This window comes from Lissotriton vulgaris, chromosome 11 (genome assembly GCF_964263255.1).
Source record: "Lissotriton vulgaris chromosome 11, aLisVul1.2, whole genome shotgun sequence".
NCBI lineage: Eukaryota > Metazoa > Chordata > Amphibia > Caudata > Salamandridae > Lissotriton > Lissotriton vulgaris.
The window spans coordinates 799,804,673-799,828,655 of record NC_141699.1 but is presented as its reverse complement, the minus strand read 5'-3'; the positions used below and the strand labels follow the sequence as shown (position 1 = coordinate 799,828,655).

The following is a 23,983-nucleotide window of genomic DNA, read 5'->3' as shown; positions in this document are numbered from 1 at the left end:
ACCATGCCACCCCAGTTTAGACCCAGCCATACGAAAATCAGTCTTGACCCTGTTTTTTATGGTAACAGTGAAGCCCGTACTGCCAAGCCAGGTCCTCCCTGGCTCAGACACGCGCATCCTGGGACCAGTTTCAGGGTTTCACCTCTCATCAGCCATGCTAGCTAGAAACAGTGAGCCCAGGACCCACGTCTGAGCATACCCAGTGAGAATGCAAATGACACAAATGATGGCCGGAATGCAGAACAAATCAAAACATGAGCCCACAGTCAAGAAATCTGGGTTAAATCTATTGTTCTTTTGCTTACCATGCCACCCCAGTTTAGACCAAGCCATATGCAAATCAGTCTTGTGCCCGTTTCTCATGGTAACAGTTAAGCCGGTACTGCCAAGCCAGGTCCTCCCTGGACCAGAAACAAGCATCCTGGGACCCGTTTCTGGGTTTCATGCCATTTCAGCCAGGCTAGCTTGCATCCAGTGGCCGACTGAGCCTGAGACCCACGTCTGGGCATCACCAATGCACTTAGGGTAAAAAAGCAAAAGACACTCAAAGTTTTGGGATGGGTATGCCCAGATTGAGTCCCATGCTCGCCATGGCACTGGAGTCAAGCTAGCCTGGCTGATGAGGGGTGAAACCCCCACAGATGTCCTAGGATGCTTGTTGCTGGTCCAGGGAGGACATGGTGTGGTAGTTCTGGCTGGACTGTTCCCATGGGGAGCAGGGTCAAGACTGATTTGCATATGACTGAGTTTAAACTGAAATGGCATGGGGAGCAAAACCACAATGTTTTTAGGCCTAGATCTCTGTACTGGGGTTAATGTTTGACATTGTTCAACATTCTGTCCATCAATTGTTTTTTTGGATAAAACACAACAGCAAATAAATTGTATAATTTATCCCTTGACCTTTATTAATCATATTTACTTATTGAAAAAGTCTATATTAATTAATTATAGAAATTTATATTTTTCAACTATCTTCATTAGACCCCACTTCTTCTTTAAACAACTTTGTTTTATTATAATTTCCTTTGGGCAAGTGAAGAAACCTCAATGATCGTTATAATGCCTTTACTGTTTGCCTGAGGTTGGTCAAATAATATTAGCTGACTTTCAGGATTTATGAGACAGTACAAGGTATTCTCATAACAGAGGCAATAAGTTCCAGGTATGTAGAGCACACCATGACATTCCTTTCTGCAAAGAATCAGTGCTAATCCATGTATGTCATCAACTTTTCACAAAAAAGGTTAAGTGAAATTGAATAGAAATGTTCGCATAGTGTGGAGCGACATCAGTCATCATGCTTTTCGGATTCTTAGCATTAGCTTTGGCACACCAACCTGGGACAATCTCTTGTTTTCTTCAAGTAGTATAAAGGATCATTCTTCTGCAACTTGTATGCAGCACAGAATGCTCTAAAACCGTCAGCTTGTGCAGCTCAATCAGTTTCAACTCCAATGTGATAGTCTCTGCCTATTGCAGTGTCTGTGTGTTGGGGTATTTCTAATATTTCCAACCCAAAGCATGCTTCAAATTACACTCGCCTGACTTTTTGTACCTGGTAGTGTCCAGGTTTCTAATGGATCATCTAGCTACTTCTCTTAGATTTGGCACTATGTTGGCTGCAATGTGTACACATTTGCTTTCAACTGGGGCATTGATGTGGCCATCAATGCTTCATCAATGATCCATTACTAATAAAGTTCAGTGGCGGCTCCTCCGCTAAGAGGGAGGACCGCCGCCCCGCGGGTTTTGGCAGTGGAAATAAAGGAAAAATAAAATGATAATAACTGGTTGTTAATATAATTTTATTTGTTCTTGTTGTGGCTTGACGGGCGGGCCTGCTCCGTTCTCGGAGCTAGAGAAGAGCAGTGGCACCCTCCTAAGTGTGCAATGACTGTTTGGCAGGCCCTCTCTGGTTTGCCAAACTGTCATGCGCACTTTTCATGTTCTCCAAGCAGGCTGCATTACAATATGCGTGGAGAACATGCCCAGGCTGCCATTCCCTGGCTGAGCACCGAACCACAGCACTCGGACCAATCACAATGCTGCATTGTAGTGTTGTGATTGGTCAGGGGTGTCTGGGTGTGCGTCCTGGTTCCTGCAGAGGAGAGGGACAACAACAAGCAATGACAAGAGCAGTGAGGAGGTAAGGCAAGTTTTATTTTTTTTCTTTACTCTACTCCCTTTCCCAGCCTCGCCCTGTCCTCCGCCCAGCGACCCCCGATCCGTGCCAGCCACCACTGATAACGTTTTAAAAGATACATTTTGAGATGGTGTCTACTATACGGTTGCTTGAAAACCTTCCCATCCAGGTAAACTGCATTCATACAAAGGCATACTAAACTCCATTGTGAATGCAGACAACCATTGGGGCACATCAGCTGTGGTGCCGAAGGGGTCAGCATGATGTATTATGTTTACAGATGCATGATATCACTACATTCTGGGATGAAAAATCAATGGAATGTGCGATGCTGACCACAGCCGTCATGATTCTAATTTAACTGCTAACCTAATTCAAATCCAAGAAGAACTTAAACCATTATTCATAAATTGTATGACTGCGAGTCGCCTGCTCGTGATTTGAAATAGCTGACTAAGGACGCCCACTGAGTTGTCCGCTGACTCGGAGTTCACAACTATTGTGTTACTGATTCGAAAAACAAATGCATTTCCTTTCGATATAAATGGTATGTACAAAATAAATGTTTTTGTGAGGAAAACGGATGTGAATAAAGTATAACTTTGACATTTACTCTATCTTTGCTTTTTATGTATTTGCTGGTTATGGGTTCTGTTTTTTCACCTGATTTGTTGTTATGTACTTGTCTTTAACTGCATTTCAAAATTTTCCTAATAAAAGAGACAAATACCTGACACGTACTGTACCCATTATTTGGATATTTTTCGTTCTTTGATTTTACATTTTTTTAAATTTCATTTCAAATGCATACAGGCAGGTTTTTGCACGTGGCATTGCTAAACTTAATTATAGGGCTACAAATGTTGCTTGAACATGTTTCACCCTGTGTTAAATTCATTTGTATTGCAACAGAATATGATGTCACAAAAACATGTATTTTTCTGTTTCAAGTACTTCGCTGTATAAGAATAGCCATTTTACATTAAGTCCTCCAGCATGCGGGTATGAGATGTAAAGGTTAATGAAATAATAACAAAAGGTAATCATTTCTCTTTTCTTCCAGTCCTAGGCGCTCATTCCAAGTTTCCCATCACATGTGCGGGGAGATAGTGGGGCCGGAATTTATGATATCACATGGTATCCCTTCCTGAGTTAACTGGGATTATCAGCTGTTTCCCCTATACTGGGAAATACCATGTGAAATAAGTAATACTTGGTCAATCCAGGTGTTTTTCCCCTTCTACAGGAAACCATGCACCCACATCCATAAACATATTCCATCTGGTTGGATCAACTGGCCAATGCTCTCAGGGCTTACTCACTTGCCTGTTGGCAGACGGAAGCAGGCTGAGGGATGGAAAGATGGAAGGTGTTCTTTTTATTCAGCTTCTTCTTCCCGCGTGCTGAAATAGGAGGGCCGGTGGGAGCCAGGTACAGCAGCAGCCTGCAGCCCAACAGCTCCGCTGATGGTTCCGGGTCCTGTGTCTCTTGGTCCGTAGTTATAAGGTCTGGATTTTGAGAGCCCAATAACTATGGGCGAGAAGACTACACAAAACTTGCAGTTGTCCGAGTGGTATCCCCAGTTGCTCACAGCAGACCCCACCCCGAGATAGCCAACGCCTCTTTGAAGCAAAGGGGCATTAGTATATTGAAACGCGCTTGTTTCCTGAGTCAACGGTCGCAACAATAAAGCAATGTACTCTCTCAGTAGTTGCAAAACATCTCTTTACATTTGCTCTGATGAGTCTCCTATTGAGATTCCTATATTGTATATGCTTTGGATGAGACATATTTGGAAGACGCTAATAGGGAATCTTTTGATAGTGTGATTTAGCCACAGTTTTGCACCCCACCACCTGATTCCAATAATCGTTTCATAATTAATTGAAATACAATAAGTGGGTTTACATTCCATAATAAGCAATTGAAAGTCCTACTCATGTTCCTCCTAGTCATCATCATCATCATCCTCATCCATGCACCATCTTACTTAATGGTCTAAATTTACACATTTAAACAGTCATATCATGATTACCTCAGATGAATATCTGTCCTATTTAACTTTGACCTGTTTGGTTGAAATTTTATTTTTCAAATATAATTGAACGGGTTGTTGAAAGAATTTAATAGTTATTTCACTGTGCCTTTTGGCTTAAATTCTTTACACCTCTGTAGAAGTACACGCCATTTTCAATTAATCTTAGATGTGAGGCAGAATTGTAGACCACAGTGTAGCATCTTCCTGGAGTATAACAAAACGTCACTTCTTATTAATAAGCATTTTGTTAGATTCTTTGCCTGTTCAAGCCCTCTCTTTTTCCCAACGTTCTGTTATCCTATGTTTTAGAGTCCTGCCATACGTGGCTCTGCAGTCAGCTGCAGAACACTAGTACCATGCTTCAGCTATACAGGTAACTGACATGCAGCAAATCAGCACATGGTTGTTACACACTGTGTTCCTCGTGTACCATTGTACTTTTCTCCTGATATAAAATAGCAAAAACAATTTAACATGCTTGGTCTAATGGCACCCCTGTTTGATGTACTGTGTGTATCACACACATACAATCGCAATGCAAGCCACATGCTTTGCTCTTGCTAATGTTTGTTTGAACTTGGTCTGAGTAAGATTCCTTTATCGTAATTTTTTATTCTGTATTCAGTTTCACTTGTCCCTTATGCACCTAAAACACCTTCCTCACTTTTCACCACTTCCCTCAAAATATGAAATCGAACAGATTGAAGATATATTTGTATGAATCATTGGATGTGGCCTTCTGGCTCTATATGGTCATGGAACTCCTTGGTGGCTTCTACAGAGGGAATAATGTAGCCATTATATGTCAACATTTAGAAAGAAAGGGAATCATCTGCTTCCAATATTTCCGAGGCTACCTAATGTAATTGTCTGCTCAGTCACTATAATCTAGGGGCACAAGAAGAACACCTTAGGTGTCACTTAGATGACTAAGATCCGGTAAGTACACCGCAAATCGCACACAGGGAGAGGGTCCAAACATCGTCCGGGTGCACCATCAGTTCTTGCTCTATCCAGACGCAGATTGACAAGGGATGCAGGGAAGGGGCACTGGACTCCAATGGTTTCCACCAGCAATCTACAAGGAGCATCCATCATTCTTGGATGCTCAATTAGCCCGTCTTTAACGCCGTTATGCAGCATCACAGCATCCCATCCTCATGGAGGAACTTGAATGTCACCCCAATATACAAAGGAGGGAATAGGGCGACCCTGGAAATTATCGTCTAGTAGCCCTAATTGACAATGATGCAAAATACTATGCAGGAGTTCTCTTGGAGGAATTACAGCATTGGGCTGAGGCGCACTCAATTATTCCTCCAGACTAAACCGGTTTTATAAAGCTAACAGGAACTACAGTAAACATCGTGACACTCTTGCTGCTGGTTGTTTCTGCTAAAATGAACAAGTACCCGGTTTACTTGGATTTTATTGACTATAAATTAGCATTTGATAGAGTGGACTAAGGAAAGCTCTGGAGGAAACTGGTCAACCTAAACATGCAAACTGGATTGTTAAAAGCCTTTGAACTACCACATACTGACACCTGGGTCAGAATTGAGTTAGGGTATGGCTCTAATTTATCAAGGGAATTTAAAACAATGCAAGGGTTGAAGCAGGAATGCGCCTTGGCCCCATCCATGTTTAATCTGTTTCTCGCCGATCTTACTTCTTTACTAAATGAAGTGATTCTCATTCGCCCAAACTGGGGGGCTTCCAGTTATCATTGTGCGCGTATGACCTAGTTCTTTCAAGCAGAACCAAGATCATCTTACAGCGGCTGCTTGATGCAACCCTTGCTTGCTCCACAAGAAATGGGCTCACCATTAACAGGAAAAAACTAAAATATTAGAAGTGCATGCAAAAAAGATACAGAAACATACCTAGTTTCTTTGGGGGCGAAAGAATTGAATCAGTAAAAACCTTCAATTACCTAGGAGGTCACCTTAACAGGAATTAAGGATAGCGATCAAATGGAGGAAATAAGAAAGAAGGGCAATGCATTGGTTTTTGGCCTGAGGTCTCTGTATAACAAACTAAATGGCCCTATGCTTACGCCAATCTTGCAGGTGGAGCAAGCTAAGATCCTCCTCACTCTGACCTATGAGGGCGAGGCTCCCTAGATCAGGGGTCTCCAACCTTTTGTGTAGTGAGAGCTACTTCTGGTCAGTGAAAATGGTCGTGAGCTACCACACCCCAAGCAACTCGCGCATTTTTCCGAGTGACCAGCCACGCCCATTTTCATTGACGTTAAAGGTCAAAAAACCTATTTTCGTCATAGCCCACCATACTGTGCTTTGAACACAATACTTAAAAGTTCCCTAGAAACACTGAAAGGATTGATTTTGGATTTGTGTTGTGTTGTCAAACCACTTTCTGACCTTTCACAATAATAGATTAAAAATCAAGAAGACCTTTCAATAGCTGTCACTGAAATAATCATTGTAATGCAGCTCAAATAACAAACAGTCAGGAAAAGCAATCTTACCTTCAATGTGGAACTGTATGATGTCCTCTAATGCTGTGTAATCTGGGAGCCTGGTGGTCTGGACTGCAGTACAAATGGCTTTGTTCTTATTCAACTAAAGAACTTTGAAAGACGCTGAAGATTATTCTCTTTAGCTCATTTTTTCTTGATGCCAATACAACAGGCCTCCAGTAAACACTGTTGTCTCTCATCTTGTGCAGCAAATAACATTTGGAAAGGTGCTGAAGATTCTTCTCTCCAGCTACTTTTTTCTTGGTGTCTGAAACCCACCCTGAAGTACACACTGCTTTGTTCTTGTTCAACTCTAACAACTGTTTGTAACAAATGGACTTTTGAAAGATGCTGAAGATTCTTCTGTTCCATAGCTATATCTTTTTTCTTTGTTTTCAATAAACCAGGCCTCCAGCAAACACTGCTTTGTTCTTGTGCAGCAAATACAAATTTGGAAAGGTGCTGAAGATTCTTCTCTCCGGCTACTTTTTTCTTGGTGTCTGAAACCCACCCAGAAGTACACACTGCTTTGTTCTTGTTCAGGCAACTCTAACAGCTGTATGTATTAACAAATGGACTTTTGAAAGATGCTGAAGATTCTTCTCTCCAGCTACTTTTTCTTCTGTCTGTAAAACAGGCCTGCAGTACACATTCCTTTGTTTTTGTTAAAAAGTAATAAAAAAATGTGGGCTGAAGATTCTTCTCTGCAGCCACTTTAATCTCGGTGTTCATAATGAAACAGATGCTTAGATTTGGGATTTCACCAGGGACTGTCATTGAACAAGTATTGATTGCGGATTTATTCAACTTATTTCAGTGAGAGACTTGACACTGCATGGTGTCCACTAATGCTTTGAAATCTGGGGTGTAGCTTGAGAGGGCAACTCTTATGGAGTCATTTAAATGTTTGTCACTCAGACGTGTGCGAAACTTAGATTTTATAAAGTTCATATCTGAAAATGCTGATTCACAAAGATAGGTTGAGCCAAATAGGGAAAAAAGTTTCAATGCAGCTGTGTGGATGTTCTCAAACTTTTCAGCATCCACCAGGCTCCAGAAATTTATGTCAGATTGCCTTGATTTCAATTCAACGTCATTTTGAAGTGTGACAATCTCCATTTCCATTGAGGCAGAGTCAAGGTTCAAAAGCACACTAATTTTCTCTGAAATGTCAGTAACATCCACTTCCATGAAGGGGTTTGAAGTGAACATCACACAGGGCTCCAGTTGCTCAAAATCACTAAATCTGTCACTGAACTCTTGATTAAGCCTGATGAGGAGGCTGCTGTATTTTTCTATGTCCAGCACCTCAGCCTCAGCCTTGTTTTCTGAAAGGATTTGGAGCACAGAGGGAAAGTGCTGCATCTTTCTTTTCTGTACATGCTGTATGAAAAGGTTAAGTTTAGATTTGAAAGTTTTCACAGAACTTACCATGTTGGTTATTGTCTTGTTTTTGCCTTGCAACTCGTAGTTCAATACATTTAATTTTTCTGTAACATCTGTTAAAAAAGCTAAATCGAGCAACCATTGAGTGTTTGATAACAGTGTGGTATCTTCATTTCGGGACTCCATAAAAGTTTTGACTTCTGGCAATAGCGAAAGGAATCTTCGCAGTATTTTTCCCCTGCTAAGCCATCGTATTTGAGTGTGCAGTAAAAGGTCCCCATACTCAACTGATAGTTCTTCAAGGAACAACTTGAAGGTTCGGTGCTGCTTGGCCTTTGCACGAATTGAATTAATAATTTTAACAACCGGAGTCATCACATGATCAAACCCCATTACCTTGGCACATATTGCCTGTTGATGTATAATGCAATGGTAGTTCAATAACGGAGGGAAATCTGGATCTGCCTTACAATTGGCAATGAAGCCCAAATGACGCCCTATCATTGCGGGTGCACCATCAGTGGTTATCGCCACTAACTTTTTTATTGGGACATTTTGTTTCACAAAATAATTTTTCACCTCATTGTGAATGTCAGATCCTCTGGTTGTGGTTTTCAAAGGCAACAAAGTTAAAAATTCCTCTTTATCAGTAAAATCTTCAAAAACCATTCTAACGAACATTGCTAACTGTGCAATATCGCTTGCATCAACAGATTCATCACATTGAAGAGAGAAATATTTGCAAGTCTTCAAATCTCGCTCCAACTGCTCCATCATGTTGGTGGATAATACAGAGACCCTTCTTGCCATAGTGTTTCCCCCTAACTGTACATCTGAAATGGCAGACATAATTTCAGGGCTATTTTTAAAGTCTTTGAATAAGGAGTTGGTCATTAGAAGCATTGCTTCCTTCACAACGGCTCCATCTGAAAATATTGCTTTGTGCTTAATCAAGTGATGGGTGACTACGAAGGATGCTTCAGTTGCTGCAGTGGCTTTCTTCATGGGCTTTGTAAAAAAAGATTGCTGTGTCTGCAATGCAGATTTGAGTTTGTTAACTTTTTGTGCCCTCAGGCTGCTTCCTTTAGGGAACTTCCTTTCAAAATGCATGTGCTTAGTTGAAAAATGCCTCTCAACATTGCCCTTTTTTCCCACTGCAACTTTAGCTCCACAAATTAAACATACACTGTTGTCTTTAATTTGTGTAAATAAAAATGTGTTCTCCCACTCTTCATGGAAGTAGTAAGTCTTGCTCTTTGCCTTTTTGGAGGGACCTGCCTCTTCATCCATGATGAGTTATTAAGGCTGTAAGCAAGAAGAACAATGTTTGTGGATGAAGTCAACATACGGCTACAATACTGCCACACAATGCCTCCCCTTTCTTCATTATCGCCCATGCCAGCACATTGAAATAAGTTGAGTGTGCACAGTACATACAAAATGTATGAGGCCACGCATAGCCACCCTGCCTGGCCTTGAATGGTCTCCTACATATATGGAGGCAAGGCAGCGCAAGTCGCTGTGTTGCGTTACTCTGCTCCACAGAGGTGTTCCATGAGTGGAGCATGGGTTTTACCAAGCATCCACCCATAGATGTTGGCACATTTTCAAAGTTGCTATGGGAAGGTGTCAAAAATGCTTTGCCGCCCCAGGTGAGGCGTAACAAGGAGAAATACCTTTTTATCTATTCCTCCTCTTTTTTTTCACTTTTTAAATGTGTGCTGCAGCACACACAGAAAGAGGAAAATGCCTCAGAGGATTTTTTTGTGATAGAAGGTGCCCCTTCCTGTGCAGAAAAATGCTGTCTGCAACCCAAGCACCCTTGCACCACGGCACAGGGGTGCCTGTGTTGGCACTGACTAGGGCGGCAACAGTCATGTGTGTGTCAGTGCATGCTGCATTGTACAGAAATCAAACTCCACTTACCAACATAAAAGTATGACTGCCCACTAACAGCTTTATAATTATTAATTACAATATTACACAGTGCTTTCATCACTGGCCAAGCCAGCAGCTGCTACTACTACCCAGAAGCCAACAGGGCGAGTCCACAATGACTCAATAATTCTCAACCCGTCATCCATCAGTAAGCAGGTGACTCCCAATGATAGTCTTTTTACATAATTAAGGGATGCATGCACCTGCTGAACAGATCTCCAACACAGAATGTCATTTCTACATAGGAGTCTCGAGTCCAGAGCCATGAACTACTAAGCCACCGTCCCACATTTTATATTTGGTTCGATTCATTGCCAGACATTTACTAAAGCAGCATTTTAAAGCACAAATCTTAACTGCCTTGCTCTTATTCACCTGACGCCCTCTCTCCAATACACCACTCCACTATGTGTAATTTAATGTTACAACTCTGGATGCAATGACGGAAGCAGGTAAATACCAGTCGGTTGGCACACTATGCTAAGCACAGGTGTTGAGCTTTTATTAGCTTGCCCTTCTTAATTGCGGCACCTGAGAGACCCCCCAGGTTTTTCATCCCACTTAAAGCCCTGCTCAAAAGGCCTGTACAACACATAACGTTCTTAGTATCTCTTGTGGCTGGCGTAGTAGGGCCTCGAAGTGCTGACTGTGCTTCTATGAGGGACAGAGCAGGCCTCAGAGTTCAGTGCAGAAATACATTTCATTTGCATACCGGAAATATGCATAAGCAGCACAAAATACAACAAAACTGCCTGCCAAGTCTGTACAGTACACATAAAGTTTGCATTTATCTCAGGGCAACACTACACTGAGCAAAACAGCGTTTGGATTCGGGAGAAACAGTAACAAGATATGCGCAGCAAAAACCAAATACAATTTAGGAAAGAAAATGGTTACGTTACTGACTCGGTGGTCGACAATAGGAAAACCAACGGCTAGGGAACCAAATGATGGACTTGGCCTGACCTATCACGCAGCAGAAGTGACCTTTGCAGAAAATTCTCAGGGCAACCAGGTTCTTTTCACTTTTTCCCCTACCCATCTACCTAGGCACGGGACAGACGCGCAGCTGTCCAAGTGCAGCTATTGATGTATATGTGCTCTAATAATTATTTGCACTGCAGACACTGTAATCAGGACGGTGCAGCAGCTAAACCTGCTCGAGCAATGCATGTGCTGAAAACCCCTCCAAGCCGAAGGTCTGAGCCGGGAAAGCATTTTTCTGGCTACATTCAAAAATTGTATTATTGCACTCTTGGCCACGGCGCCCTGCACTACTTAAAGTGCAAGTCAGCAGCCCTCACTGCCTGCACCCTCCGACCACTGGGGTGTGGAAGCTGTGGCCCGCCATAGCATGCCAACATACATAGTCATACACACACACTCTAATTATGTTTTGAAAGGTATGTGTCAGGAGATGTCGGCTGTGCATTTAAGCTTATAGCGCAGTAAATAAAACACAATGCACAACGATCCAAAGGGCCCCCAAACTGTCGCAGCTTTATATCGGAGAAATAACCATCCGGTGTACAAGACCCAAGAAGGCCTGCAGGCAGCCAAAACAAAATGAATCAGCCCACCACACTCACCTGCACAGCTACCGACCCCTCGAAACTATACGAGTATACGGCAAAGGGAAGCTACACCAAACGCACGGATTCAACATAAGACTCCAGGCCAGGGAAAACTACTAAGTCACAAGACAAGGGCGGCGGACCCGCTACCAAGTTAACACATCCCTGTTAACACCCCCGAGAGGCCTCACGGTTTCCCTGCCTTACCTGCTGCTGAACTGCTCAGTTGATAGAAGGCAGCAGGCTGTACTCAAGGCAGATGGTGCAGTTCAATTCTCCAGCTTGCTGGACCTGCTGCTTTGCCCTGCCACGCCCGCTGCAGCTCCGCACTTTAACTCGTGACTGAGCTGCGCGGTGCCTGTGAGGGAGAGGTAGGGGGCGCTTACACAGGGTCACGAGACCCTGATCATGGAGGAGACGAACGTCATCCTCTCCACCCCGCCCCAGCTAAGCGACTTGGCCAATGATAGCTGCTGATTTGGGTGAGGGCGGGTGCTGTTGTCTGCAGAGACCGCTCAAGAGGGTGGGGGGGTTTTGCATCGCTCAGACTCGGCGTAAATAGATTCAGAAGAGCGCCGTAATTATAATTATAATAAGTACAGACGCTGGAATGCCGGCTTCATATCCGCTCATAAACATCAATATAAAATACATTACTGTGGGCATTTACAATGGCTTTGGCTGGCATATAAAGCACATTCAGCACAGAGCAGCGCGAGCTACTGGCAGGGTCTCGGCGAGCTACCAGTAGCTTGCGATCGACTGGTTGGAGACCCCTGCCCTAGATAGAATGGCACTTACAACATACAGGTCAAACTTCCCACTACCTCCAAACACATCCCCTGCAGAAATTAGGCTGGCATGCCAAACAGTCTCAGGCTCGGAAGGCGGCCGTCATGTCCTGTTGTATTTGGCTAAGGATGGCACCAGCGGGCTCTTTGGGTTGTCACCTTTGGCATGAACTTGAATTCAGGCTGGCTTTCCGGCACGCATCTACTTAATTCAGGCCTTGTATTCCCTTGGCCTAACAAATGCCTGGGACTTGTCTTTAGGCCAGCTGGAGTTCAACAAAGGAACCAAATCCAGTACACAATTGTTATCAATGCTAGAGGACAAAGTCAAACTGTCTAAGAGAAGTCATGGATGGATGACACTTCAAAATTACACCAGGCTAAAATCACAGGGCTACCACAGCAAAACGTATACAACCGGGCCAAGGTGCACTTCCTAATGTACAAACTGGGACTATTACTCCGATTAAGACATTTTCACCAATGGAGAAGGACGTCTGTCGATTATGCATGCATGTGTCTGAAAACATTGTGCCTGTGCATTCTGTCATGGAGGACTGACATGAGTTCTGGTGCTGGAAGTGAGGAGATCAGGGTACAAGGTCATGTTGGGAGGCAGTGCTGGCCTGTTTTGTCCTACAGACATTGGTCTGATCTGCGCAATGGTTAAATTCCTGAAGAGATTTGATAAGCTGTCTGCGATTAAGGATTTGGACAATGGTAAGGAGGAGGGAACTGTTTAAGAAGATTAACTGCTCCTGTTCCTTTAAATGGGCATTTTAATGTGCATTTCCATGTGCGCTCAAATATTTTTAATGTGCATTTACATCCTTAAATCTTCCACAGCATCCTCACTTGCCTGCAATCATGTCTAATTCCCAATTTTCAAAGGAGAAAGCACTTGCACTTTTAATTTCAAACCGTACCACCTTAGTCCTCTTAAACAACCACTTTGGACTTTCTTTCCCCCATAAGTCACTGTTCCCAAGCCCAGTGTTTACACTCAACATTATCATAAGCATTCGCTTATTACCTTTTATAAACCTGGATCGCATAAATTGACCCCTTCGGCTGAACGGACCTGAGTACCCTCCCTCCCCATCAGCGCCTTGAGACCCTCATGGGTGAGTAGCGCGCTTACAATTCCCTGATTGATTGATTGATTAATTGAATGTCTCTCATTGCACTGTCTTAGAGCGTGCAAATGAGTATCTAAAATTGTAATGGTTTTTAACTGTTTTTCTTTTTAGGAATTTATGATGATGGTTCGATTTTATGTGTTTTGCATTGTGATTTTATTATGTATTATATTGCAACAATAAAGATTTACTTACTGACTTACCTTAAAAAGAAAGAAAGGGAATACTGTATCTGAGATTAATAACCATCACAAGTTAAAACTCATCAGGAAACCAGCATTTACATCTGTTCTCGTTGGGCTGTTAAGGCTGGGACTGCGAGCTGCCTGTTTTTTTCACTGCTCTTCCCGCCACCTCTCGCGGAACCCGCTCCGCAGGTCCCGCTTCGTCTGGGACTGTGCCTCTACCCTGATTTGAACATAGTCGCCAAGAGGATCCTATCGAGCGCCCAACCACCAACTTGGGGCGCTTGTTGGAGCAGGGCTGCGAGCGAGGGTGGGCGCAGGACTACAAGTCCCAGGAGCGCCCGCCCGTCTCGATTCCCAGCACCTGAGACGCTCTCCCTGCAGGCTCCTCCCCATCATCTCTGCTGCAAAAACTGCCTGGACCTGGGGCATCGTTGAATCTGTTCTCGTTGGGCTGTTAAGGCTGGGACTGCGAGATGCCTGGTTTTTTCACTGCTCTTCCCGCCACCTCTCGCGGAACCCGCTCCGCGGGTCCCGCTTTGTCTGGGACTGTGCCTCTACCCTGATTTGAACATCGTCGCCAAGAGGATCCTATCGAGCGCCCAACCACCAACTTGGGGCGCTTGTTGGAGCAGGGCTGCGAGCGAGGGTGGGCGCAGGACTACAAGTCCCAGGAGTGCCCGCCCGTCTTGATTCCCAGCACCTGAGACGCTCTCCCTGCAAGCTCCTCCCCTTTCCTATAAACTCAACAGACTGGCCCCGCTGCGCGGGAAGCGCGCAGGATAGCGCCGGGAGAAGCCCAGGACAAGGGCGGGACTGTCTGTGGCCGTTAGGGGCCGTAGGAGGCCGGGCTGGGCCACCCCCCTTACATTGTGAAAGCGGATCTGCTGTATAGTCAATACTCTTTGACATTGATTATAGCTTCATACTACTAGTATCACACATGTATTAATGATTGTTATGCCCTATATGACTCCTGTTGCTTAGCCGGGTTTGTTATTTATTTCACCCTTAGGCTCCCTTTATATTGTTCTTTTGAACTCCTTTTTATACGCCTAAAATGTCTTCACTTGAAACGAATCCCCTATCGGGCACGGCAGGGGCTCCCTTTTCAGGCCCATTGGACAAATTCTTTGCTAAAGTGAAGAGTGAAGTCGATAGGGAGATCACGCTTGCAGAGAAGCGAGCCGGGCGCTGTCTTTCCATCGAGTTGTTAAAACAAAGACCACTCCCCGCCCAGAAGGGGGATACAGGTACTGCAACAGATCTAATTAATTACAAAGATCCTGATGCTGAGCTACTTAGTACAGATGGTATCCCGCTTATATTCCAGAACAACTACCCTGCCCAAAATGACATTATAGTCATTCCTGACCTTAATTCTTCTGAGTCAACCCAAAATCAGTTAATTGACTTAAGCACTCCCTTACCTAATGATGTAGCACCTCTCCACGATATAAATGTACCTTCCCCTATATTTACACCCTTAGGATCTGATTGTCATCCGATTACCACACTTGACAAAAAGTCTAAAAAATCTCCCATTAAGGGATCCAATAGTGCCTCTGGTTCACCACCGAGAAAGAGAAGAAGGAAGGGTGGAATCAAAAAGGGGAATAGACTTCTTATTAGTAATATGTACTCCTCGCACAAGATTACTAAAGAAGTAGGGAATGCGGACCCAACAGGGCATTTGACTACCAAATCGATATTTGTCCCAAGTTATGAAGGCCTATTAAATGATATTGACTGCCTTATCAAGGCTTTGATACTTCCACTCACTGAAAGGGTTATAAGGTTAGGAGAGAAAATGGACCAGATCCTCCAAGGACAAAAGGCAGCACCCTGTCACAATCCTGGCGATCAAAGTAATATGCACCCGCTAGTCATACAGCCTCCTAGTGACTTACCCAAGCAACACATTGCCACTCCTACATTAATTGAAAAGCCTGCCGTAGTGAGACCTAACCCATTGGCGGATACTAAACCCTCCACAATAATTGATAATACAAATAAGGAAAATCCCTATTCTCATATAGGTACACAAAAAAGAGGCCATACCATAAAAGAACCCCCAAGAAGGCTTACCCAAACAACTAGAATAAGAACTAGAAATGTCACTGATTTGCCCCCGGAATCCCTAAATTATGTCATCGTTCTTACAGGAGTCCCGCCCACGCCAGATGGTAACCCAGAACACTACTCCAGTTTTAAAAATAAGGTCATTTACTGGCTGCGAAAAAATAGACCACTCCCAACGCACTTAAATGGAGACATAGTCTCAGTTAGGCGATGCAAGTGGGTGGGATCTAGACCAAAGGACATCGAAGGGGATGTGATCATCGTCAATTTTAAAGACCATAGACTGGTCACATATATCAGTGACTGGTTCCCAGGGAGATGTGAGGGAGGAATCTCTACGCATAACTTGAGCTACTTCTATCCGGAAGCTCTTATGAAGCCCTCAATTAATAATAACCCACCAACGATGAATAGAAATCATCTCCCACTAAATAAATGGAGATTTGAAGGGCCATATAGACCAAACCCAACTTTGAACCCAGCTCAAAGATTTTATAATTGAAATGATACTCCTTTTTTCCAACTCATGCCTACTCCCTACCCTCCTAAGATGTATAGACCCCATGCACCACACAGACCGGATTCATTTATGAACCCGGTTGCTCACAACTTTCACAGCAGGAATAATAATTTCTGTTTTCCACCAATGTACCCAAACCAACCATTGTCTAACAATAACAACTCCTATGTCAATAATCCCAGAGATCACTTCCACACCCATAATCCGAGGGATATTTGGGACATACCTTTGTCTAATTTATTCCATCCTTTCTCCGGACTGGATGAGAATGAATGACTCAATGTAACATGTACAAGGGAAAAATCGCCTGATAGGTACCTGACGCGTGGCTGCGCTACAGCTCTAGCTGATTCAGCCAGCACACTCGAACGTTGGACAAGCAAGAAATCTGGGGAAAATATAAAGAGCCCTACCTTGGATCCTAACCCTGTTCCTTACCAATCCCAGTTATCTATAAATGATTGTAGTTTTGCTATCTCTATAATAACAGCGGCCACACCACATGCACCCCTCCCGCATGCTCTTAATTCAAAGGAGAAACTTGGATGCAACCAAGCCGACCCTAGCAAGGTTTTTCACTCGCTGCTTTCATGGAATGTGGCGGGTCTTGGAAGCAAAATTACCCACAAGCCTTGGTTAGATTTCATCCAAAATCATGGCATACTTTGCCTCCAAGAGACATGGCTTCTTGAGGAAGCACACCTGCTAGGATATCAGACCTTTCATTCCCCGGCTATTGCATCAGCACAGGGACACAACAAGGGAGGACTTTGTATTTATGTTTCAACTACTGTGGATGTTAAAGTATACAAATTCTTCTCTAGTCAGCACTTTCAAATATTATCATTTAAGTGGGGTCTTACTCAGAATATTGTATTAGTGAACTTTTACAATAACATGTCAAGTAGTGAGATGGAGCCCACTATGGCAAAAATGATGAGTTGTATTACTAGACTTGCTGAAGACCTTGTAGGGGAAAAAAGGATTGTGTGGGTGGGGGATTTTAATTGTACCATTTGTTCGTTTATCGAAACAGACTTGTGTGGTCTGTCAGATTACGGGGAGGATGGTCCCATACAATTTTCCCACACCAAGATGGGGTCCCTTCTTAATGGCATTGTTTTTAATTTAGATTTTTCTTTTATCAACCAGATTTGTTCACCACCTGCCCCATTCGAGCCAACCTTTAATGTCAGAGGTTGTAATTCGACAATTGATTTCGCCTTAATTACCCCTGTCAACTCAGGATTCATAACCTCCTGGGAAGTTGGGAAAGATCTATCGAGCGATCACTATCCACTGATTATCGGTGTAAATGTCACAGGGCTTCACCGTAAGAAAGGGACTGTATGCACCTACCCGTATCAGATCAATCTAACTAAAACCAACGGATATGTTGTTAAATGGGAAAAAATTGAGCCCCGAGTGTTCCTGCAGAATGTGCTTACATCATGTGCCGCTGATGTTGTTGCTTGTCTGGAGGAACACAACGATCCAAAGACCGTAATGACTGCTTTCTCTAAAATACAGCATTACATTAAAAATCTGCTGGTTTGAGTCCCTAAAGGAAACATCAAAAGGCCCGAAGGGTGGTTTAATGGAAAGTGCACTAAGGCACTGAAAGATCTAAAAAGAGCCCTGTCCTTAAAACCAAAAAATCCAGTCTTACTACGTGAGACTAGGAGAGTATACAAATCATCTATTAAAGAAAGAAAGCTGACTTTGAAAAAGGAAGCATGTGAATCATTGATGGAGGCATCAAGGCAGAAGAACAGTTCTCTTTTCTGGAGGGCTGTAAAATCTTTATACCAGCCAAGGGATAGTGTTAACACAATGGACTTAGCCATAACGGGTGAAAGGTGGTTAAGACATTTTAGACAATTGTATAACCACACAATCTCTGGAGACAGTATAACACCATCAGGGGTGTGCCCATCCATAGAAAAGGGAGTACATAATAGTGGCTTAGAATATCCCCCAGTCCATCCATTCCCCATAGATTTATTATTCACCATTGAGGAAGTTCACGATACCATTAGGGAAAGTGCAACAGGCAAAGCCGCAGGACCAGATTGCATGCCGATAGATGTCTATAAAGCAGAACCAGACTTTGGGGCCCCCTTGCTCACAAATGTTTTAAATAGGGGAAATCAGAGTGGGTTCATTGATACCTGGACTGATGCTATCGTGGTCCCTATATTTAAAAAAGGTAACAGGGATGATCCCACCTGCTATAGGCCGATATCACTACTGGATGGACTAATGAAGGTGGCTGGAAGAATTATCTTAAAGAGAATACAACTCTGGGAGGAAGACCATAATGTTGTTTCCCACTTACAGTACGGGTTCAGAAAAGGAATAGGGACAATTGAACAGTGCCTAAATTTGTCCCTCCTCGTCTCCAAGTATACTCACATCAAACGCGGAGCTCTTTTTATAACTTTTATCGATCTCAGCTCCGCGTTTGACTGTGTTGATCATGTATTGCTGTGGGCAACACTGGGTGAACTGGGTATTGATAACCGCATCATTACTTTTATTAAAGAGCTCTATAAAGAGGCAGGGGCAAGAGTTAGGTATGGTAAACAGGGGGAATGCACAGAGAAATTCCCGATTACTAGAGGAGTGAGACAAGGCTGTATTCTGGCCCCGCTGCTCTTCACATACTATATTAATTCAATCGGACAGCACCTTTTAACCCTACCTAATGATTATCCAACTGTTAAAGGCTCACCGGTCCCAATTTTATTATATGCCGACGATGCGGCTATAATGTCCCAGACCAAAGTTGGATTACAAAGGGCGGTAACCAATTGCGCGTGCTATATGAGGGATAGAGGCCTCAGAGTTAACATCTCGAAAACATTCACGATGCCCTGTACCCGGAAGATTAATAGAGCTCCTTGTACCATATTCCTAGATAATCAAAAAATTGCAACTACAGATAAATTCGGTTATCTAGGCGTTCTGTTTGATAGACGGTGCCGCTGGCAGGCAGCGATAGCCGCTAGGAAGCTGGCCTATAGCCGCACAATAGGCGACCTGCGTGTTTTTTCCGATAGAACTGGCGGCAAGCCTATTAAGGAGCTGATCCAGATTTATCGGGCTAAATGCGTCTCTACGGCCACCTATGGCGTGGGCATATGGGGTATTGAGAAAGACCACTCCCTACAGAGCTGCGAAAACCAATTTATTTGCTACCTTTTGGGAATGGCCAAAAGCACCTCCACGTACATGTCACATATCGAGGTAGGAGTCGCATATCTCAATGACATCATTAAGATGACCCCCATTTTGCTCTGGCATAAAGTGTGGGTTACACATGAAGCCAGTTTCAATAGAGATCTTATCGAAGACTGTCTAGCCTTAGACGGGGCAGCCAATGTTAAATCGTTATCTTATGTGAGATCCACGCTTACTGATCTGGGCCACCCAGAGTACTTTGATAACCCTAGAACCCTGGTTGGACTATCAAGATCAGCCTTGAAAAAAATGATAACCATCCATCTAGAAACTGTCAGATGGAACAGCAAAAAATCAAGGCGCACAGTACTAAATTACCAGGAAATCACACCAACTGAGGGTTTGCAAACTTACCTCGTTATCGTACAGAGCCCATACCTTCGAATGTTGTTGACTCGTTTGCGTCTGGGCATTTTTTTCCGCATGGTTACCCTACCTAATGTTAATGATTGGTCCTCTAACAAATTAATATGCCCTTGTGATAACATCTCGGTGCAATCTAACATTCATATCATGTTTTTTTGCAAACTATATACGAACCCCAGAAAACAATTCTTGATGCCGTTACTAAAACGATGGGGGTTACGAAAAGGTAGACCTGCATATCAAAAAATGTTAGTTAGAAGGAGATCAAATCATTTACGCTGTTTCATGTTTTTTAAAAACGGTAATAATGTACAGAAAATCTTTGTGTTAAATTTTCTTCCTGTGGTTCATCATCGCCTGCCACTAATGAAATGTTTGTATTTCACGGTTCTTTTTTATTCTGTTTTTCATGAAATATTCTCAATGATTAAGTAAGCGTCTATTTTGTATCGATTATGTATACGATACTTTTAATTGTTGTATGTATAAATGTTTTTGTAGTGCTTTTATGATTTTACCTGAAAAATCGAATAAAGCTTACTTTACTCTTACCAGCATTCGTTAATAACTGTATGTCTCCACATTTTCACTGTTTTTATGTCACTTAAAGTGCACCCGTACCGCTGCTTTAAAACACAATTTAAAAAATCACCTTTGCAACACAATTTAAAAAATCACCTCTGCATTTAGAACGTCACAATATGTCCATCATTAGATATGAAGTCCCCTTGATTCCCACAAACACCCATGTACATAATCCATTAAAGTAAACTACATTTTAAACACACCACAATTGTGGCCATCATAGTCAAAGTATTTCAAACTTGGGTATTGCTTAAGACTACCGTATTTTCCGGCGTATAAGACGACTTTTTAACCCCTTAAAATGTTCTGGAAAGTCGGGGGTCGTCTTATACGCCGGATGCTAAATTTGAAGGAATGTTTTCATGCGTTTTTACATAGCGCGGACTACACCCGAAGGTGTCAGACTGCTTTTGCATTATATAAAAATGGGCTGATGTGAGCAACAAAAACAATGGACAAATTACAAAAGCAAACATTAAGTTACATGGATCAAAAGTGACAATAGCGAGCAACCAAAATACATGAGGTAGCAATTGGTACATTCCTGGAGAAAAAGTGATAAGTGTGCAGGTTACAAAAGCATACAAAGCATACAAAGAACGAGCCAATATAAAATAAAATAAAATACATTCTCAAAATGGCTATGCAGGACTGCGTTGGACTGCACTGGAAGTGGGGGTAGTCTTATTCGGCGAGTATAGCACAAAACCTACATTTTATTAAGCAATGTAGGGGGTCGTCTTATACGCCGGGTCGTCTTATACGCCGGAAAATACGGTAAGTATGTCATGCATTATTACTGAGATGAAAAAAGTTATTTTCTTGATTATAAATCCAAAATCTATATAATCCATATCCTTAAGCACTGAGGTTGCCTAGCAATGACACCATCATCATCATTGACCGGCAGCCAACTTGCACTGCTTCACTGGGAGCTAAGATACAACATCTGTAAATTCTGAACTCTGCTGCTTGGGCTCCACATGACTTTAGGCCTGCTAGAAACAATATGTGTGAGTACAAACTCTAATGCTGCATGACTCCCATGCATCTGGTGATGTATACATGCAATCCATCTATAGGTGCTAATTTCTAGTCAAATATGAAATGGCCAGCTTGGAAAGCTTCTAAAAAAACTGTGGAATAACTTTTGACTCTACTCGGTAATAGCACTATATTACTTGACTCATACTTCCATACCAAGTAAAAACATGTCTTTGATGACTTTTCAGCCAACTCACACTGCTTCACTGTGAACCAACACATATGTATGGTCTCAAAAAATTAGATCTCCTGCTGTGGCTTTATTTTTTCAACACGGCCGTAGGCAGCCCAAAGCAAAAATGCATTAGGACAATCAATAGTGTTGAAAAATGTTTCAAATGTGCCAGGTGTTGCTGGAGGCCAGAAGCACGAAATGAAGCCAGTGGCTTTTATTTGATCAGCAGAAGAAACCATGTGACCTTCAGCTGATGTTTGGCGGCAGGCAGTTGAGGGTAATGAATAACCACAGCACTCATCCGGTGCAGAGTTTGGGGTTGTGGAGTTGGTTCGAGTTCTGACAATGGTAACCCACACCTTCCACCCCTCAGAAGAAGTGTCTATGCATTTCCCGATCAAAAAAGCCTCTGGGACAACTTAGTATTATGTCACCTTTTGTCTATGTGATCAAATCAAGCAGAACTGAAGAACTCATCCTGAGGAAAACATGGAAAGGTAGCCCTTCAGGGTCGAAATGCAATGTGTAGACTTCCACCAAGAAGGATCTAATCCACTAAAAAGAAACAAGGGGAGTCGATTAGGACATTTGAACATTAATTGGCCTCTGACCGAGTCCCATCTGCTCTTCATAAATCACCAGATTGGACGTATAGAAGCATTCACTCTGCAACCAAAGCACATCTCACATATTCTTCCCAAACTTTCCAAAGGTTTACTTGCTCTTCCACTGGGGACTATCCCCACTTAACCCAGCAGTACATTATGGAATAAAAACCTATTGATAATCGTAATAGACTTCTAATGCATTTGTGTTTTATGTGTGCTGCATTTAACTCTATTTAAAGAAAGTTAAGAATGTAATACAACGTCTGAACATTTTTCTATACCGGTCAATACTTAATATCATGACGAAAACTTCTTGGATTTGTACCTTGTTCGCCTGATCTCTGTAGAGTGCCCGGAAAACCTAGATTGGCATTATTATGGAAAAGTCTTATCTGTCTACCTTAATCAAACTACTTTGTGGAGCTACTTCCTCTGAAAGACCTATGGGAAATGTTTGTATTTTTCTTTAAACTAGATTTTGGGGCAGGCATTAGCACAACCCATGATTTTTAAAGCAAAGGCACCAGTGAGTGAAAAAGACTTTACATAAGGTCATGGCTACTCTTTCAGAAGATGGTGAGTCGTTAACTTCCTAAAATACACAGAATCAGAAAAACAAACTGTTGAAAATGGCCCTTTTTGCAGGGTTATCCCCAAATTTTTGCTTCTTCCTCCTTTGTTTTTCCTGACCTGTGGTTGTTGGCAATAGGACTCTGGGTACTTTGCCACTGCTGATCAATGCTAAGGTGCATATGCTCCCTGGGTAAATTGTTATTGTGATTGGTTATCCATGATTGGCATATTTGTTTGACCAGTAAGTCCCTAGTAAAGTGCACTAAGTGTGCCTGGGCTGGTGATTCAAATGCTACTAGCAGGCCTGCAGCACTGATTGTGCCACCCACATGAGTAGTCCTAAAATGGTGTCTCAGGCCTGTCACTGCAGTGCCTGTGTGCAGTTGCTAACTGCCATGCTGACCTGACTAGTGTCCCCACTGTCCAGGCCTAACCCTTCCCTTTTTGTGCACATTGGACACCCCTGTGGAAGGCCCAAGGTACCCCCCTGGGCAGGGTGCAGTGTATGTGAAAGGTAGAGCATGTACTAATGTAGGTGACATGCTCTGATAGTGAAATACTGCCAATTTAGTTCTTCACTATTGGAAGGCTATCTTGCCCATAGGATATAATGGGGAATGTTGTGTATAATGTTTACCTGCATATCTTCCCACAGGAGCAAGATGCAAAATTAAAGTCTGGTATCCCTGAACTCAGAATTTATTAACACATCTTTTAGGAAGGATGGTTTTTCAATCCTGTGTTTGAAAACAGCACTTTTAGAAAGTGGCTGTTTTCTTGTCTGACCTTTCTGTGTGCCTTGGCCTGTTTGTGAATTGACTGTCTTGTTTGTGAGTGACAGGGGCTGGGTTGGCTCCAAGTCGCTGAGTGAGTCAGCCCTAGGCTGAATTGCTTCATCTGCATCTTGAGTGGTGGGAGGGGATAGCATCTGGGCCTGAATAGGGTAGTGCCTGCCTTCCACAATGCTGGCTCCACCTCCTGATGGCCGGCTGATGACCCTGCCCCTCTCTCTCAAAGGAAAGAAGGAGTCAGGTAAGCAAAGTTCTCCAGGACTGACCAGAACTGGCTTGGACTAGGCCACGGCCTCTCTGCCCTCAGAGAACAAAGAGAC

At 43.0% G+C, this 23,983-nt stretch overlaps 2 protein-coding genes across 5 annotated transcripts in view; one reads left to right on the top strand and one right to left on the bottom strand.

Moving 5' to 3' along the window:
- Positions 1 to 23,983, top strand: part of LOC147683518 (alpha-1,4-N-acetylglucosaminyltransferase-like) — a 717,934-nt gene that overhangs the window by 454,102 nt on the left and 239,849 nt on the right. The gene's annotated exons all lie outside the window — the stretch shown is intronic.
- LOC147683519 (general transcription factor II-I repeat domain-containing protein 2-like) lies at positions 7,477 to 9,339 on the bottom strand. The gene has a single exon (XM_086942540.1). It carries the CDS (start codon positions 9,337 to 9,339, stop codon positions 7,477 to 7,479), a length of 1,863 nt encoding a protein of 620 aa, XP_086798666.1.

Bases quoted from the DNA above. Each gene is read 5' to 3' on its own strand.
- LOC147683519 (XM_086942540.1), bottom strand. From the start codon at position 9,339: ATGGATGAAGAGGCAGGTCCCTCCAAAAAGGCAAAGAGCAAGACTTAC.